Source organism: Pleurodeles waltl, chromosome 9, assembly GCF_031143425.1.
Source record: "Pleurodeles waltl isolate 20211129_DDA chromosome 9, aPleWal1.hap1.20221129, whole genome shotgun sequence".
NCBI classification, from domain to species: Eukaryota; Metazoa; Chordata; class Amphibia; order Caudata; family Salamandridae; genus Pleurodeles; species Pleurodeles waltl.
The window spans coordinates 374197715-374216078 of NC_090448.1; the positions used below are offsets into that span (position 1 = coordinate 374197715).

Consider the following 18364-nt stretch of genomic DNA (forward strand, 5'->3'; position numbering starts at 1 on the left):
ACAACTCCATAGAGCCATACCTATCTGGAATGTATCTGACCTCCACTATAACCACATTACCAACATATCATCGGAATATGGTGCAGTGGTGTCCGGAAGTACGCATAATCATAGGACCATAATTAACTTACTGCCCACCCATATCCATTCCAGTATCCAACCATTGTTTCAGGGGGTCCCAAAACCTTTATCTCTTACTATCCTCCCTTGCACCTAACTTCCAGTTATACCTCATGGAGTCTTTCCACTCTGAGAAAGTGGGAGGGAAGACACTGACCCACTTTTTGCATATTTCCCTCCTTGCCACCAGCATCATGTAAAAGAGCAGTTTAGCATCACCCTTGTTTATCTTAACTGCTTTATGCTGGCATCCAAAGATGACTAAGGACATGCTTACCGAGGGAGTATTTCCTTAATTGCTGCACCAACCTCTTCCCAAAACTTACTGAGCATTGGGCATTCCACAAACTTATGTAGATCATCTGCGGATTCTGCCTGACATTTTTTGCACCTGACCGTAGTGTTCCGATCCAGTCTGGAGAGCTTTGCTGGCGTCCAAAAGACTCTACGAATAGAAAACAGATGATTCTTTCTTAAAGCTGCAGATTTAACCATATTGTACAAAAGTGTAATAGATACTTGCCATAAATCCTTTTTGCTGTGGCTCTGGCAAGCTTTCTTTTCATAACTCTTCTGGAAGACTAAATTCGCCATCCTCAATGTCCAGAATCGACCAGTACCATCTGGCCATTTCCTTCTTCACAACAGTTCCCAGCTGCATCAGCTCCTCCAAACTGTTCGTACCTCCCGCTTCCTTATTTAGATGATTCACCCAACTTTTTATCTGAAGATATTTACATTTGGACAGATTACCCCTTGCCTCTCCATTCAAATTTTCACATGACCTGATTTCTCCATTGTAATAGAACTGTCCTCATTCCAACAATCCAGCTTCTCTCAGTGAGGTTGCCAAAACATCTTTTGTCCATTAGGGGGCAGGGTTTTTTAAATAGTTGTTTCATTTCTGTACTTCATATGGGCTGATTTATTACATATTCTTCCAGATATCCCTTTATTAAGATTGATCATTGGAGTAAATGAGTGTCTGAGAAGTGCATTGAGTGGTGGACAGTTCTTTGTTCTCCCAGGGGTTACTTTTATTAAATCACTAGATACTATCATGGTCAAGCGCATTTTGGGAGGGATACTATGATTCGCACCTTTAAGCAATTTTGGTTTAATCCAAAATTTAGACAGGTTGCCGAAGCAGTTTGCTGCTGTTGCATCATTTGCCAGCAGATGAACGTGGGTAAAAGGACTGTGGTTAATATGAGCCACATTGGAAGAGCGGGAGGCCCATTTAGCAGAATCCAGATGGGTTTTATTGAGATGTCTGTGTGTGGAGGATTGAGATATGTGCTGGTGATTGTTTGCATTTTAATCACTGGATTGAAGCCTACCCTACACGAAGGAATGACAGCCTTACAGTAGCAAAGCTATTGATTAGGGAACTGATACCTCATTTTGTTTTTCTGGTCTCTTTAGAATCAAATAGAGGAAGTCAATTCAACAATGAAGTGATTAAATTACTACATTCAGTCCTAAACATTGAGCAGAAGTTGTGCTGTAGTTACCACCCTGAAGCATCAGGACTCGTTGACCAAATGAATGGTTCCCTGAAGTCAAGACTTGCAAAGATGTGGGTCCACAAATCTGAAATGGCCAGATGCACTACCTCTAGTTCTGATGACTATGAGAAATACACCCGACAGGAAAACTGGACTGTCCCGCATGAAATCCTCATGGGCAGAGCAATGAGGTTGTCAGTGGTTCCTGCCAATGCTTTTGTGAAAATAACAGATGATATGGTGTTGGACTACTGCAAGGGTCTGGCTGATGTAGCTTGTTGTTTTTCTTATCAGGTGAAGGCCACAGCTGTGCAGCCATCCCAAGATCAGAGACACAACCTGAGAGCTGGAGACTGGGTTGTGATCAGAAAACACATGAGGAAGACTTCTTTGGAGCCTCGGTAGAAGGGTCCTCATCAAGTAGTACTGTTTACTACTACTGCTGTGAAGTGTGCAGGAGTTCCTAACTGGATTCATGCCAGCCATACTCGGAAAGTACCCTGTCCTTTGAACAATGAAGAAGAGTTGTTGAGAATACCAACAACGTCCAGACAAGAGAACTCCAGAATCAGAGAAGGAAGCTGGAGAATCAGAAACAGACTCTGAGCAGACAAAAGACAATACAGGTACTCCTGTGAGAGACGAAACGGAGGACCTACAGGAGAGTGACATTAAACCAACCTCAACTGAGGTAGCAGGAGAGTCTAGTCAGAGGAGGGCTCTCCCAGAAGCAGACATTCTTGGAAGACAAACACAGCAATCTACAGACCCGGTGGAGGGAGTTCAGTTAGCTCAGAGTCAAAACGATCTGACTCCTCCAAGAGAAATGACAGGTACATCAAGTCAAAATCCTGCAGAACCAGGAGAAGCTGAAAGTCCAACCTTGAAAAGAGCATTAACCAAAGGTTCACTGGAAGGAGATAAGTGGCCGAAATCACAAGCTAAGAGCAAAGAATCAATCACAGTGTCAACAATCGAAGAAGAAGTAGACACCACAAGAAAATAAGATTTGAGTGATGGAGAGTTAAATGGAGTTCGAAGATTGGAAAGGAAGCAAATTGCAAATTGAAGATACGCAGGTCCTGAATGGGCGTATGCAACTACTAGTGATTGGCAAAGTGAATTTTTTGCCATTTAGTAATGATCATGAGATTCCAGGTCAATATTTTGCCACGTGAAGCTGGTCCGTGAACTGAACTTTGAGAAATTTTGTGATACTGAAAGAGAAAAGAGACATTAAAAACAATCTGAAAATACTTTTAGAGTAAACTGATTTGATAAGCTGCTAAACTGATTTTTTACAAATTGCCAATTTTGACAAGAGCCCTGGAAAAAAGACTGAAAGCTGTGAATAATTGCAAAGAAGATTTTTGTTTTGCTGCATAGTTATATTTTTCCTCCTTATACTTTCTGATCCTTTCCAGATGATAAGTAGCCACAACAAGCAGGTTAAAAAGAATAGGTGTAAATGCATAGGTGTCGGCTTAGCAATTGTGTGTATGCTAGTATGTTTGCTATTGATTGTGAGTATGAGCTTTATCAATAAAGCTGTAGCTAATCATACCTTTGCTTTAGAAACTACTACTGCACTTACAGAATTTGACAAGTTTAAAAAGGATGAGATATATCTACACCTAGATAATTCACTAAGAGGTCTTTCCTCTAATGTTTTCTATTGCTTATTATATGAGTATGTTGAGACAATGAATGTGAGAAAGTGTTATGTTTGCACACAAATTCCTTCTTCAATAGAGGAAGGGATAACCTATCATAGCTTGCCACTAACGTATGGAATCAGTTGTAGTCTTCAATTAACAAGGTTCTATAACCAAGAATACATACAGGATTTTTATTCAAATCATGATTTGGTATTTTCGTTTATTCCTATTATTAAATACCTGAGTGGCTAAGGAAAATAATATAGAATTAGTGAGAGGTTGCTTTGAACTGACATTGACATTTGGCATGGTTTACGTGCACAGGAACAACCTCACATGCTTGCTTACACCAGTAGCAAAGAGTTTCTTGGATCAAACTGATGACAGGAGAAATGTATTAAAGGAGGAATTAGATAAGGGCTTAGTGAAAAGGACATTTAAATATGAATATGCATTTAGTGAGACTAAAACACAAAGGGAGTTAGTTTTAGATGTGCAACACATAGGGAAGCTTTGTATATATAGGCCAAAATCTAGAACTGATACATTGTTTGTGGGAACGAGTGAATGCAGACATGTGTTTCTCTTCCAGAGTAAATGGACTTTTATGTTGAATGGACAAGACCCAGCAATTCCATGGGTTTCTTACATATGTGGACCAAAAGCTTATTACCATCTTTTGAGAGGATGGTATGGCACATGTTACTTGGGAATAGTTTTCCCAAATATTTATCAACTTGAAAACCTGAATGAGACACCTAACCTGAATGAATTACACCTGGCTAGACCAAAGAGAGAATCTTACTCCGGCATCATTGGAGATATATTTTGAGCAATGATTCCTTCAGTGGGAGCTGTTCTAATTTCGATGAAAATTGGAAAGTTAGCTACAATTGCGGATAACATGCTGACTAGTTTTTCAAGAGCCATGATCCTAATGGATACTGAAAATGGCTGCAGTAAGATATATAAGTATGATACTTTCCCTCACCAAAGACCCAGCCACCGCCAAAACCAACCTGCAGGATGGAATGAAAGACGTCGCAGAATGGATGAAACTCAGCCGCCTGAAGCTGAACTCAGACAAAACGGAAGTCCTCATCCTCGGAAACTCCCCGTCCGCCTGGGACGATTCCTGGTGGCCCACGGCCCTGGGCACCGCACCGACCCCCTCAGACCACGCATGCAACCTCGGATTCATCCTGGACCCCCTTCTCACCATGACCAAGCAAGTCAACGCCGTCTCGTCTTCTCGCTTCCTCACACTCGGCATGCTCCGAAAGATCTTCCACTGGATCCCCGCCGACACCAGAAAAACTGTGACCCACGCCCTCGTCACAAGCCGCCTAGACTACGGAAACACCCTATATGCAGGAATCACCGCAAAACTTCAAAAACGTCTTCAGCGAATACAAAACGCCTCTGCACGCCTCATCCTTGACGTACCCCACCACAGCCACATCTCTGCCCACCTGAGACACCTGCACTGGCTACCCGTCAACAAAAGGATCACCTTCAGGCTCCTCACCCACGCACACAAAGCACTCCACAACAAGGGCCCCGAATACCTCAACCGTCGCCTCACCTTCTACACGCCCACCCGTCAACTTCGTTCCACCAGCCTCGCCCTCGCCGCCGTCCCTCGCATCCGCCGAACCACTGCAGGTGGGAAATCCTTCTCCTACCTGGCAGCCAAGACGTGGAATTCCCTCCCCGCCCACCTCAGGACCACCCAGGACCACCTAGCCTTCCGGAGGCAGCTCAAGACCTGGCTCTTCGAGCAGCAGTGACCCCCACCCCCTAGCACCTTGAGACCCTCACGGGTGAGTAGCACGCTGTATAACTATGATTGATTGATTGATTGATTATATGACTCTTCAGAACTGCCTTGCGTTAGATATCCTTTTAGCAAAGGAGTGTGGAGTTTGTAAAATGCTGAAATTGCAACATTGTTGCACATTTATTCCTGACAATAGCAGGGAGATTAAAAGCTTTATTAACAATCTGACTAATATTAACTCTGACTTGAAAACTCCGAAAGAACCTGGGGTGTGGGAAAAGGTTGGCAAAGGTTTGCTTCTGTAGGAAATTGTCTGGGAAACCCAGGGAAATGTATAATTGTGAAAATAATACAGATAATATTGATTATTATTTGTATCATTGGATTATGGGGAATTCATAAATTGTATACTGTGATTAAAATAGAGCAGATGAAAAATTATCAGAGGAGGGAAGACATTAAGTCAAAAAGATCATTTAAAGAAAAGTGGGGGAAAAAGGAAATGTCAAATATTATAGTGAAGCAAAATTTTAGATTAACAAAAATTGTGTTGTGTGATGTAAGGTGTGATGAAACATTTAGTCATCAGAGGAGGGACTGAGAAAGCTGAATTAATTACTAATAAGTTTGCATTGATTAATGGCTAAAGATTTACATGAATTAGGCTAACATGGTGAAAAATAGTGTGTCTTGGAAAATGTGCCCACTTGAGTGGCCTCCATAATGTGTATGAAAATTAATAAAAAAATCACACTTATAGTTTAAATAATGTGCACATGTAGAATAAAATGTATTAGTGGATCATACTAATGTATTAATGTATTAATGTTATGTATTTGCTCAAATATTAGGGAATTGATTAATCACGAGGTTTGGGCCTAGTCAACAGAGCCTCATGTTAAGTTTCATGGCATAAATAAATGTTCGTAAATGTTTTGTGAAACCAGAGAATTATTATTGTCTATTGTTCACACAGTCCTGACCAAGCAATTTGTAAATGTCTTAAACTTTCTTGTGAGAACTGTCTGCTGAAATGTACTGTACTACTAATTGATGCTAATTACCTTGATGCTTGAGAAGTGAAGGTTCCCAGGCCTGGACAATGGCCGCACTGACTGGAGTTATGATTACAACTAAAAAGTTACTTGACGAAGCTGATGAGGGGAACGAGAGAAGAGGAGCCAATCACTGATGTGTGAAAGACTGTCTAGTTATATCATAGATTTAGAAATTAGTTTTTGTTGGTTCTACTGTGAGCCCACGATATTCTGACCAATAGAGACGTGGGAAATTACTTTATGGATTTTAATTTATTCTGACTACACTTGGCAGACAGGAGGTTGTCCCTTTCTGCTAGGCAGTTGCAGTTCAGTTCTTTTCCTATTCTGTTCTTGTTCCAGTTTCATGCGTGGAGCACAGCAGTTCCTGATGTTCTTTTCTTAACTTTAGGGTTGTAGCTTAATTGTAAATGCTATTGATGCAGTTTCTTAGCTTGATGCCCTTTAAGTTGATTTCAGTGGACTTAGGCCCATATTTATACTTTTTTTGCGCTGCATTTGCGTCATTTTTTTACGCAAAAGCGGCACAAACCTACAAAATACAATTTTATTTTGTAGGTTTGCGACGCTTTTGCGCCAAAAAATGACGCAAATGTGGCGCTAAAAAAGTATAAATATGGGCCTTAGAGCCCAACCGTGACTGAGCCATTCCCTTTCACTGTCCTTGGTTGAAGCTGTGCTTCCCATGCCACTGGATTCAAGCTAGCCTGGCTGATGAGGGGTGAAACCCCGAAACCGGTCCCAGGATGCTTGTTTCCAGTCCAGGGAAGACCTGGCCTAGCAGTTCGGGCTGGACTGTTCCCATGGGGGACAGGGTCAAGACTGATTTGCATATGGCTGGGTGCAAACTGGAATGGCATGGGCAGCAAAAAAACGATGGATTAAACCCAGATCTGTGACTGGGGGTGAATGTTTGACAATGTTCAGCATTCCGTCCATCACTTGTTGTTTTTGCATTTGTCGCCCTAAGTGGGAAGGGTATGCCCAGACGTGGGTCCCGTGCTTCCCATGCCACTGGATTCAAGCTAGCCTGGCTGATGAGGGGTGAAACCCCGAAACCAGTCTCAGAATGCTTGTTTCCAGTCCAGGGAAGACCTGGCCTAGCAGTTCGGGCTGGACTGTTCCCATGGGGGACAGGGTAAAGACTGATTTGCATATGGCTGGGTCCAAACTGGAATGGCATGGGCAGCAAAAAAACGATGGATTAAACCCGGATCTGTGACTGGGGGTGAATGTTTGACAATGTTCAGCATTCCGTCCATCACTTGTTGTTTTTGCACTTGGTTGAAGCTGACCAGGCGGATGTCCAACTGACGAAGAAATCACAGCTTGCTGATCCATTCAGGAGAGGTAAAGGAAATGCTAATGTTTCTGTTGTAGATTTTTGTTCTTTTCTTTTAGGTACCAACCGCTAATTGATGGCGCCCTAGTTAGATGTTTTCCAAATTAACTTTTGATACAAATTACTTTTGCATGAAGCCCAAACATGCTGTTCGGACTAGAGGGTTAGTTATTATGCCCAAGGTGTTGACAAGTGTTATAAACAAAGAATTAATTTTGTTTGCCTGCTGAATCTAGATGTATGGTAGCTCGTAATGTTCTGTTATTGATGTTATTAGGCTGTACTGTAACTCTTAAATGCCTGATGATAAATGCTTTAGTTAAATTGATATTCTTTTGCCGCTTTGGTCAGCCTGTGTTGTTTGTATATGCTTATCATTTGAATTTGAGATTAATTTACGAGATATTAGCATTGTTAATTTAGGGAAATAAACATTCTAATTTTACTAAAAGTTGTGGTTATTCATGGCCACATGGGTCATGGTGCGTAAAGGTTACCGACTCAAAGTTTCGGATAATTGATTTGTTGACCATGCTATATTGTTGCTGGTTAGTTTATGTGTAAAGATTGTGTACATGGTGGAATCACTCTAAGCGTAGTCAAAACGTCCATCAAACCTCTAACGCGTCCCCTCATAAATAAATTACTAGAGATCAAATAAGGCCAGACGCGCTCACAGTTACTGTGCTTTTCTGTGCTGTTTGACAGGGCAGGGAGGGATTCCCAGATCCACATCTGTTTTTCAGACGGCATATTGAGCTCCTAAAATATCCTTCCTTTTCATTAGACCTTCAGCTCTTCAAACTAGTCTGCCACTGCATTTTCTCTACATGAGCCCCCTCTTCCTTTGGACTAACCAGCTCTTTTCAGCCATTACGCTTGGTGTAATAAATTTCGAAACACTGGTGTCAATTTCTTGAGCCAGTTAAAATGCAAGAAGAATTACTGTGCAGAATTTGAAGCAAAAACATTGGGAAATAGTGGCATTTATTGCCAGCTTTATACTTTAGCCACATATCCAGAAGCATCTAGCACAGACGTTCCTCACTCCAGCCTGGGTTTCCCCATTAGTATTCTATAAAGATGTCTTGTTTCCCTCTATATAAACAACACAAAGAAAATGTGCATAACATCGGATAATTGTTTAACCATTATCAAGTTCACAATCTAATTCACTGCTATAATTTAAATAATAATAAAAGCGGAGCATCCTCTGAGTAAAGTTTATTAAACTCACTTTACCTCCAACAACCTCACTACGACATTTATCATTATCACAATGGTGGCCACATATTTTCTGGTCCAGTTGGGATATATTTAATTTCTATTACAATGTAACACAATTATTTTGTTGCCCTGTGTTAACCGTTTAAACATTTCACATGTATATTTTCTGTCTTTCATCAGCCATTTGCCCTCGGTGTAGTAGTGAGCTCATGGGCACGGGTCTCGCGGTTGTTCCAGTCTGATGGGGAAGTAAAAAATCTCCCTGGTGCTCAAGCAGGGTTTATAGGGAGAGGGGTTCACAGCCGCCTTCTCATCAAAACAGCCACTTGAAAAATTTCTGAAGAGCGAGACTTTAACCTGTGTCAGAATCTGTCGGCCCTGGAAGAGAAAAAGTGAACAAGTCATCAACCAGTTTAAATTTATTAAGGATCGTGCAAAGTCCTTTATGAGACCGGCTTTACAACGTGCGGCAGATTTGAAAGCCACCAACAACCTAGGAAAGATGCAGTTTCACCCTCTTGCCTAAACTCGCCACCTTCTCCCTCTTCGGATGCCCCAGGGTGCCTAGGTGGTCTCATGAAGAAACAGTTCTATTAGGGAAGTTCGTCTGTTACTACTTCGACGCCTTGATCAAGGATTATGGCAAAAAAGGAAATCCACACATTCTGTTCCTAAAGATTCTTCCTTTTCTAATTCAATTGTGAACTTTCCCACAATTGTCAATGGTGCCTTAGACAGGAAATTGATTCCATGGAAGAACAGTTGTCTATTTTGAGCAAGTAGGTTTCTGATAAAACATGTAGCAATGCCAAGAGCAATCTGACTGCTACATTGCTGCCCAGCTTAGGCACCAGAGAGAAGGGAAGAGGGTCTAATTGCTTTGACTGTCGTTCGTCAACTGTAGAGTCTAGCAATCTGGATTCCAAAGCAACTTGTGATTTGGCTTGTTCCTTTCTACCAACTAATAAGGGAAAAAAATGGCAAATGCGACCAGTATGGAAACGAGAAACGCAGGACAAAACCTGCGGACCTTGTAGACAAGAACAGTCCATCCACTGCTGGGAAAGACTGTGGGAGGTTAATCAACTCACCTTAATTAGAAGTAAGTTGGAATTACTACAGGGTCAGTTTATTGGGTTCGTGGACCGTATTATAAACTGGCTGGGTTCTATTGAATTTCAAATATCAAAGTTACACACAAGTGAGGCACATTATGCTGTCATTATTAAATCCGTTGCAACATCTTAGGTATATTTGGACTGGTTAGCTTCTCACAGCCATCATAGCGGTTCTTTTAAGCCCACTCATGTACCTTTGACCCAATATCCGCATTATTTTACATCTGCTGCATCAGCATCCTTAGTGGGGAATAAATTAAACTCTGTCCCAAAATCTCTCCCTGTTGAGGAATCTCAGTTACTAGATCTTCCACCAGCAGCAACATCATTAACCATCATTCTCAAAGAGGTCCCACAACCTAGGCCGCTTCAAATTGAGGGAAATGATCAGTTGGTTAACAAGGTTGCCCAGTGGTTAAGAGGGAGAACTGGGGTCAATGATTCATGACATGCTGAAACATCTATGGTGCAAAGGATTCCGTGGGTAGGAAACCTGCTGAAACATAATACTAATGATTGTGTCGTGATTAGCTTTAGGAAGGAACTTGTTGCTTGTAATCTTCCAAACAAGGTTAATTTCACAACCCAGGTCCATAGTAAAATTAAAGCACTCCCTGTTTGCATCTTTTATCGTCCTAGGCACAAGTAGGGAGACCGGATAAGTCACAGAATACCTGGGGGGAATATAACACTCTGCCCTGTTTCAGTATCCCAGTTGATAGGTATGCAGCTTTAGTTCAGCATGAATCTCAAGACTAACAATCGAGCTTGGCTGCAGCTCTATCTCCAAATGCAACTATAAGTGCAGACAATGGTGGTCATTATGAACCTGGCGGCTCTCTAACCACCAGGTAAATGTGGCAGGCCCACCACCAACAGGCTGGCGGTGAAGACCGCCACATTGTGGGTGTGGCACGTTTCCACTCATACCGCCATGGTGGTCACAACCGAGATGATCATCTCCGACCCGGCGGCCCACAGAAGACCTCCAGCAGTATTAGGAGCCGGCTTTCCACCATGGTTTCTGCTGCAGTAGTACCTCCACAAAAACCATGGTGGAAAGGCTACAGGTGACAGGGAATTTCTTCCCTGTCACCGGTAAACGGCTCCCCCCCAAGCAAGCAATGAACCCCCCTGCCCCTCAAGCAAGCACTGATCCTCCCCTCCCAGCAAGCGCTAGACCCCCACACTCCCCACCCCCTTCAGCCACATCGTCCTTCTCCCCCTTCAGCCACATCGTTCCTCTCCCCTTCCCCGCATACATGCACACATACACAACATCCATACACACATTCATGCATGCATTCACAACTCCATTCATACACGCATTCACAACTCCATTCATACAAGCATTTACAACATCCATGCACGCGTTCAGAACAACATCCATACATGCATTCATGCACACCCATCCAAACATGCAAACTCATCCATACACACTTACATGCATACATGCACTCACTTCAACATTCATACACGCATACAGCCACAAATTCACACATTCATGCACACACGCAGTCACCACACACGCACGCACAACACACAACACCCTCCCACCCACCTCCCCTGTCGGATGATCACCTTACCTGCTCAAGGGAGAAGGTTGTCCGGCAGGGAACGGGAAGGGGCGCTTCCACCGCCAGCAGGACACCGCAAGGCCATGTTATGGGCCATCATATGGCAGGCAGTGTTCTACTGACTGGGCGGTGCAGGTGGTGGAACAGCCAGAGTTCCTCCACCCACCAGCATGACTACTGCCGGATTTCCACCCAAAGTGTGGCAGAAATCCTGTAGTACCTGTGATATGGCGGACGGGAGACCACCAGCACTGGCGGTCTCCTGGCACCCATGGCTTTGCCGGTCTTCATGGAAGACCACCAAAGTCATAATGAGGGCCACTATGCTTTGAGGAAAGGACATCCTAAGGTATGTGACTGTCGCCTGTTTGTCTCCCCCATTGTTACTCATCATATTCCAACTTGCTAGTGGACAAGTGTGGTTAAAAAACTGTTTATACATTTACATGGAATATCGCAGGTTTAGGGCCAAAACTGGATAATTCATGGTGGTTGAGTCTAATAAAAGGCTTCAATATTGTTTGTTGCCCAGAAATTTGGGCTTTAGAAATAAAGATGAATACAGTTCACTTTTTACAGCTGCTGCTCCCTCATAGGCTTGTAGAATGAAGGGAGGTCTGCTAACTCTGGTCTTGATCCCATTTCCTGGATAAGTTGTTTGGTCCTTTTCTGGATTCCCCATGCTTTCAACTGCGATGATTTGTTTGGAGTTCCACAAATTTCTTACTAATTGATTTTTATTATAATAACTTTGATTTGCACAACACTTATATTGTCTATTCCCTATTGGGGAAATAGCGGGGTTTGTAAATAGTCAAAATGGGCCTGTATCATTGCTATTGATGGGGGAACTTCAGTCTCAAGCCCTTCCTGTAGTTTGGATTCCTGTGTGCCTGCCAGTGGATCACGCTGGGGATGCCTAAACTCTTTTGCCACTCACCTTTATGGGAAAGTTCTCAATTTGTTTGCTTGTCACTACAGTTTCAGTATGCTCTTGACTCCTTGTCCATTGCTTCGATTTTAAAACATACATTTATGGGATGGGTTTGTAGCATCTAGTTCATTTCATTTTATTTTCATCAAACCTGCTTGATCTCCTTTCCAATTATACTGTTTCAGAAACTGCCTTTGTGATCACAGCTTGTTGTCTGTTTCCTACCCTAGGGTGATGGCAGCCGTTGATAGTGTAAAGAAAGGTCCAATGATTACACTGGCCAAGAACCAGGATATTGTTTTGAAATTGGAGAATTCAGACAAGGAGCATTTGATAACAAATCTGGTTACATATAATAAGACAGAAGTATTAATGTGTTTAGATCAAAAGTCTAGTGCCGAAGACATTATTTTAAGTTTTTCTTGTGTTATGTGAATCTGTCAAGGTCACTAGTCCCGCATCAGCCCCAGAAGGCTAAACACACAATGGTGCGATGATAACTATTCAAAATCTCACCAGGATTTGGTCACAACACTTAAATTAACGCCCAGAAATAGGCAGTATGTCCACTATTGCAGGACAGCATAGAAAAGGGTTGTTGCCACGAGGAACAAACACAAATGAGGAAGGAGGCTTATGAGCCTCTTTTAGAGGGAAAGATAGCAGAGCATGTTGGCAGGTAATTAAACTCTTTTTTTTAAGGATTCCTCCACCAACATTTGATTTATCCACTTTTAGAAGGTCTATAGTGGTGCCAATTCAACTGTCACCCCACTGGCAGTGAGGCCTGCTGTTTTACCATAGACTTCAACAATGTACTTAAAGCCATTAGCAGATGCCCCACAGGAAAGGTTTCAATCCCTGATGGGGTCCCTGTAGATTTATTCCCTACCTAATGTTTTAAGGGGCTTTGCCAGCTGGGGTCCACAGTGGACTTGGTCCCACGCTATTATGTGATCCAAAGTGTTATCACTCTACATCACCGATCGACACTACAACCAAGATGAAGGGCAGGATTCTATTAGATGGCTTGGAGACGTGGGCCAAGGATAATCAGATTATATCTAATTTACAGTATGGTTTTACACCTGACGTAGGGACAATTGAACCGTGACTCAACTCTTATCTTTTAGGTAATTAATACACAGTTGTGACAAGGGGACCGTGTCAACCACAACATTTTACGGGATATTATGACAGATCTGGGGATGGAGAAGTCATAAAGGTTTTTTTTTTAGATAACCACATAGTGAGGTTACAGTCAGTGTCAGATACAGCCCAAATGGAGAGTGATAAAACATTTTTTCATTTTAAGGGGAGAAAAACAGGGCTGCGTCCTAGCCCCCTTTTTGTTTATTTGGTACATTAATGGACTAGGGCATTTTTTACTTAACTCTTGCATTGATGTGCCATGTGTTGGTAGTCGTCGCATACATGCTGTACTCTATATGGATGACATGGTTCTTACGGCTCGGTCTCTACTTGGGTTGCAGAGACTTTTGGACAAATTTTCAATCTTCATATCGGACCTTGACTTTATTATATAAACATGAAAGGCCAATATTATGGTCTTTGGCCTGAAATAATACAAACATAGGTATTATGTTGTAAATCAAACTAAGATGAGTCCAGTTTCCACCTTTTTTTTATTTGGGGATTCTATTTCATGACACCGGAGGGTGGTCACCAATAGGCTGCATCAAAGCAAGTGCTTTTGAGAGAAGTATCATTTTGCTTCAAAGCTGGAAAGTAAACCTATTAGCGGATTGCTTATGATTTACAAGTCAAAGTGCCTCTCCATTGCAACATATGGAGTGGAGCATTGGGGGATTCAGGACTATGATGATACTGAGAAAGTGGAAAACAGATTTCTGATAAGGCTGCTTGCTGTCCCTCGGAGCATAGCCACAATCATGTGCCACTGAGATTTAGGGCTGGAGTATATTAATGATCATATTAGGCTCCATCCTGTTCTTCTTTGGCTTTGGACTAAAAGTCAAACCTCCTTTAAACACCTGTTATTGAAAGACTGTATTAGTCTAGATAAGGCCATGAAGATCCCATGGCTAGCTCATAATGAGAAACTCAGCCATAGCCTGAACATGCCAGAAATATTTGATAGTACTGATGACTAGGTTGCCTCTTTTAAGAATGTTTTAAAGGTTAATTGTTTTACTCATGTGCCAAATGCAGAGAATGCAAACTGAGTCTCACAAACTTACTGTGCAAAACTATATGCCATTATTCACAAGTCCTTGGATTGAACCCTACCTTGTTTGGGTTTCTCATAGTCATCTCAGATGTCTGTTAATACAAGTGAGATTTAACACTGTGAAGTTTATGGTTGCTTTTATGTGCTTTTGGACACACTTGAGCTGTGCTAAATTCAGGCAATCCAGACTCGCTATGGTTTTTATCCAAAATTTACTGTCAGCACATATTATTTAGATAGTATTCAAGCACCTGCCATGTGCTATCAGATTGAGGAATGATTTATGATGATAATTGTAGGTAAATGCCCTTTTTGGATGGTCACCCAAACACATTTTGCTCTAGATGCTGTTTATTATGACTGTGAAAGTGCACTGGAGCGTGCTAACCAGGCCCACTGCCAGTGCCCGGTCCCTAAATTGGCATAAGAATTGGTATCCCCATTTGGCAAGGACTTTAAACTCCCTTGTAAGCCTCTAGAATATGGTACCAGTGGTACCCACGGCATGGGTGTTAAAGGGGTCATCAGGGCCTGAAGCACTGTTTGTGCCATCCTGAGTGACCCAAGAAAACTACTGATAGCAGACCTGCCATTGCAGACTGCAGGAGTAGTGTAAACTGTCCAAACTCGACTGCGCCCACACCATGTGTGGCACAGTCAAAGCACTATTTTTAATATATGACAGGCACCCATAAAGAACGCCTCCTGAACCCAGAAGGCAGGACATATAATGTGGAAGCTTATATGTCCCTATAGTGGCCATTTTCCATTACAGGGTACTATACATGATAGGCGGTCCACAGGATAACATGGACTGGCACCTGGGCAAACCCGAGGTAACCAGCTCCATTATCGTACCACCAAAATAGATCATGTTTGGTATCAAACAACATGCTTTCCCATCCCTGACATGAATCTTGTGTTGAGGTCAAAGTGGCATGCCTTTCACAGGTGGCTTAGTGCACTGAAACCTCTCCACATAAGCCGTCCTGAACATGCGCATCAGAGGAAAAATATCAAGTTGTGAGCATCCTATAGTGACATCCAACTTTCCCTTTTGTAATAGTGAACTCTTCAGTTAAACATTGCTAAGATCTCAAAAATACAGTCTAGCCAGGGTGATATGATAACTATCATTTCAAGTTTTAAATAACTTTTAGTAATATTCTTAATACTTTGCTGGGAAAACAGAATTACCACAACTTACATATCTGCTGCTTTGCTGCTGATGCAGCAGAAATGTTAATACTGTCCTTCTTGTCACAGCGATCAACTATGCGTCACAGTTTATGCATTATACTAATCAAAGTGCTAATAGTTTAGCTGTAAATTGATGCACTGAGAAGTTACTTTAGTGTGCATTTACTATAGACTAGTCATTGAAACCTAAGTGGTATCGAGATTAATTTACTCGTTCGAAGAATTATTCTGTTGTTATGTTACATTTTAGAGTCTAAACTAGCAGTCTTCATTAAAACGATATTAGATCTCTGATAAAAAGTATAGAACTTTGCTTATAAAAATAGAGAAATGTAGTTATTTGTTATATTCATAGAAATGTAGAAATGTATTAATACAGTTATTTTTCCATGTATAGTTACTGTAACATGAATGCTACTAGAAGTTTATTAATCTTGAAATCAATAGTTAAGTGCTAAATATTTTGTTGACGTGATTTAATGTGCTGTTTAACTCAATTGCATTAGCCTAATTGAGGCCTGCTAGGCACTGTATTTGTGACTGTGCAGAAAATGTCATGTCATCTTGCTAATGTGAACCTTTTTTCCAGGTTTTGTTACCATGATAAGGCTAACTTGGTAATATATGCCTACTGATTTACACATAGTTAGTTTGGGAAGTCGTCCTTGAGTGAGGAACATTTAGGACTGTGGACTGACATTATATACAAATGTTTCATTTTTGCATGGAAGAGTACAGATGGATTCTGATCTCATGGAAAACTTGAGAACCATAGCCCACTTTCCAAGCTGGAGTCACATGATTGATTTCTATTGGATGTTGCCCCTTCGACGTCAGGTGGACTGGTGAACTGACAAATCATTTTGCTCCATGAACTTTAATATTTCAATGCCCAGCATGACTTTGACAGGACTTTGGTCAGAATCCCTGGCAATCCAAGAAGAATCCTTTTACCCATTATCCTTTATGCTGAGCCCCTTAGACTCTGAGAGGTATTGTCCTCTCTGCCCCAGCCCTTCTGAAAGTCTTGCAGAGACTTATAGATTTCTCCCTAACCCAAACAAGAAGACTCTTGTCCGAGGTTCTGAAAAGCTGATGCGTTCCTTTCTTACTCATTTTTAGTTAGTGACCTGCTGCCCAAGATTTCCGTTTTCCAAATTATTTTTTGCCCCCCTTTATGCTTTTTTGTTTTTGTTCGCATGTGTTACACCCAGCACATGTTATTCCCCGATTGTCTAATCTGTAGGGTTTTCCAGGACCCAAATTAAGCTGAACGTTGATAATTTGAACTGCCTTAATGCTTATTAAATCTTATTTACTCTGGGGACGTATATTGAGCTCAACTAATGACATCTCTCAAAGTATTAACAGACTTAGGTCGGGTAATCCCTTAATATTCTATGGATAACCACGCTTTGCCAGTGTGTTTTTGCCTTTGTAAATCACCACGCAGACTATTACACTCTGCTACAGTACTCACCAAGCCTTTTTAGAAATATTTTCTGCTGTAAAACTGTTTTATTCCTCCCATTTTTCCTTCAACAAATGTCATAAATGCTAGTGACGAGTCTGTGTATGAATTTCCAAGTGACATGGACTAATAATGTGCTTGATGTTCATAATCAATTTAACCAACCAACCTCTAGTAGTGAATGTGACTGTTTTGGTTCTGATTGATTACACTGCATTCATGGTGTCTGCTTTACCACTTTATTAGTAGTGACCGCTTTCGGCATGCTACTTCCCAAGGGGCCCCCCATGTACCAAGGGATGGTAAGCATATTGTCTTATTATGTTTTTACACAACTGGTTACTACACACTGTTGTGTCACGGGTGTCCTTCCTTATTTTTCCGTGTGTTTTGATCAAAATGATTTGTTTGTATTTTTGTAGGGCGACCATTAAAGGTTTCTGACAATTAGTGAACTTCAATGTAAGTGACTATATGATTTGTTTGACATTTTTGCAAACTTTCGCTAATATAGACAGGAGAAGTCTTATTATGTATTGGTCCTGAAGAAGCGTCATAGGATCTTGTTAGACCACTGTACGCGAAACATGTTGACCATGTCCTAGGAGCCCGACGATAATCTCCTTAAGCTCCAGCACCATGCAGAAAGTGGTTGAGGGTTATTCCTCATTTTACACTTTCTTTCTGTTTTTAATCTTGGTCCCGGTCTTATTCCATTGATTAATTAAATTGACTCGCTCCTATTAAGACTGGGAACCAATTTTAGCTTTCACTCTTCTGCCAGGATTAGCGCCTGACTGCAACACCAGGTCTTGTATTGTCCGCTACCACGGCTGCTACCTAAAAGATCTCCGGCAAAGAGCCCCCTTACGGGGAGCCCGTCAGACATTTCAGCGCCGGTCTGACGAGGAGCTACCTGATGATGAAGCATGACATCCTCTCGGATGTGTGAGGGCTCTTGCTCCTGAACTTTAATGTTCCCCTAGTGATTATATTTTTCCATTTGGAACAGTGTACACCTTTTTTGTATGTTCAGTTAATTGGGAGACCGTACACTAGACCAACTAATCTCCCAGTCCCTCCCTTTGTTGATAATAAATCTGAGCAACACTTGTTTTCTGACCACCAGATAATTTTATTGATGTTCTGTATCGTATTT

At 41.8% G+C, this 18364-nt stretch overlaps 1 protein-coding gene across 1 annotated transcript in view; it reads right to left on the reverse strand.

Moving 5' to 3' along the window:
• Positions 1–8675: 8675 nt before the first annotated feature.
• LOC138258628 (ribonuclease Oy-like) overlaps positions 8676–18364 on the reverse strand; it is an 89209-nt gene continuing 79520 nt past the window's right edge. Inside the window, exon 10 of the mRNA XM_069205966.1 lies at positions 8676–9071. Coding sequence (XP_069062067.1) covers positions 8901–9071 — 171 coding nt within the window. The 3' untranslated portion in view covers positions 8676–8900. The remainder of the gene's footprint in view (positions 9072–18364) is intronic.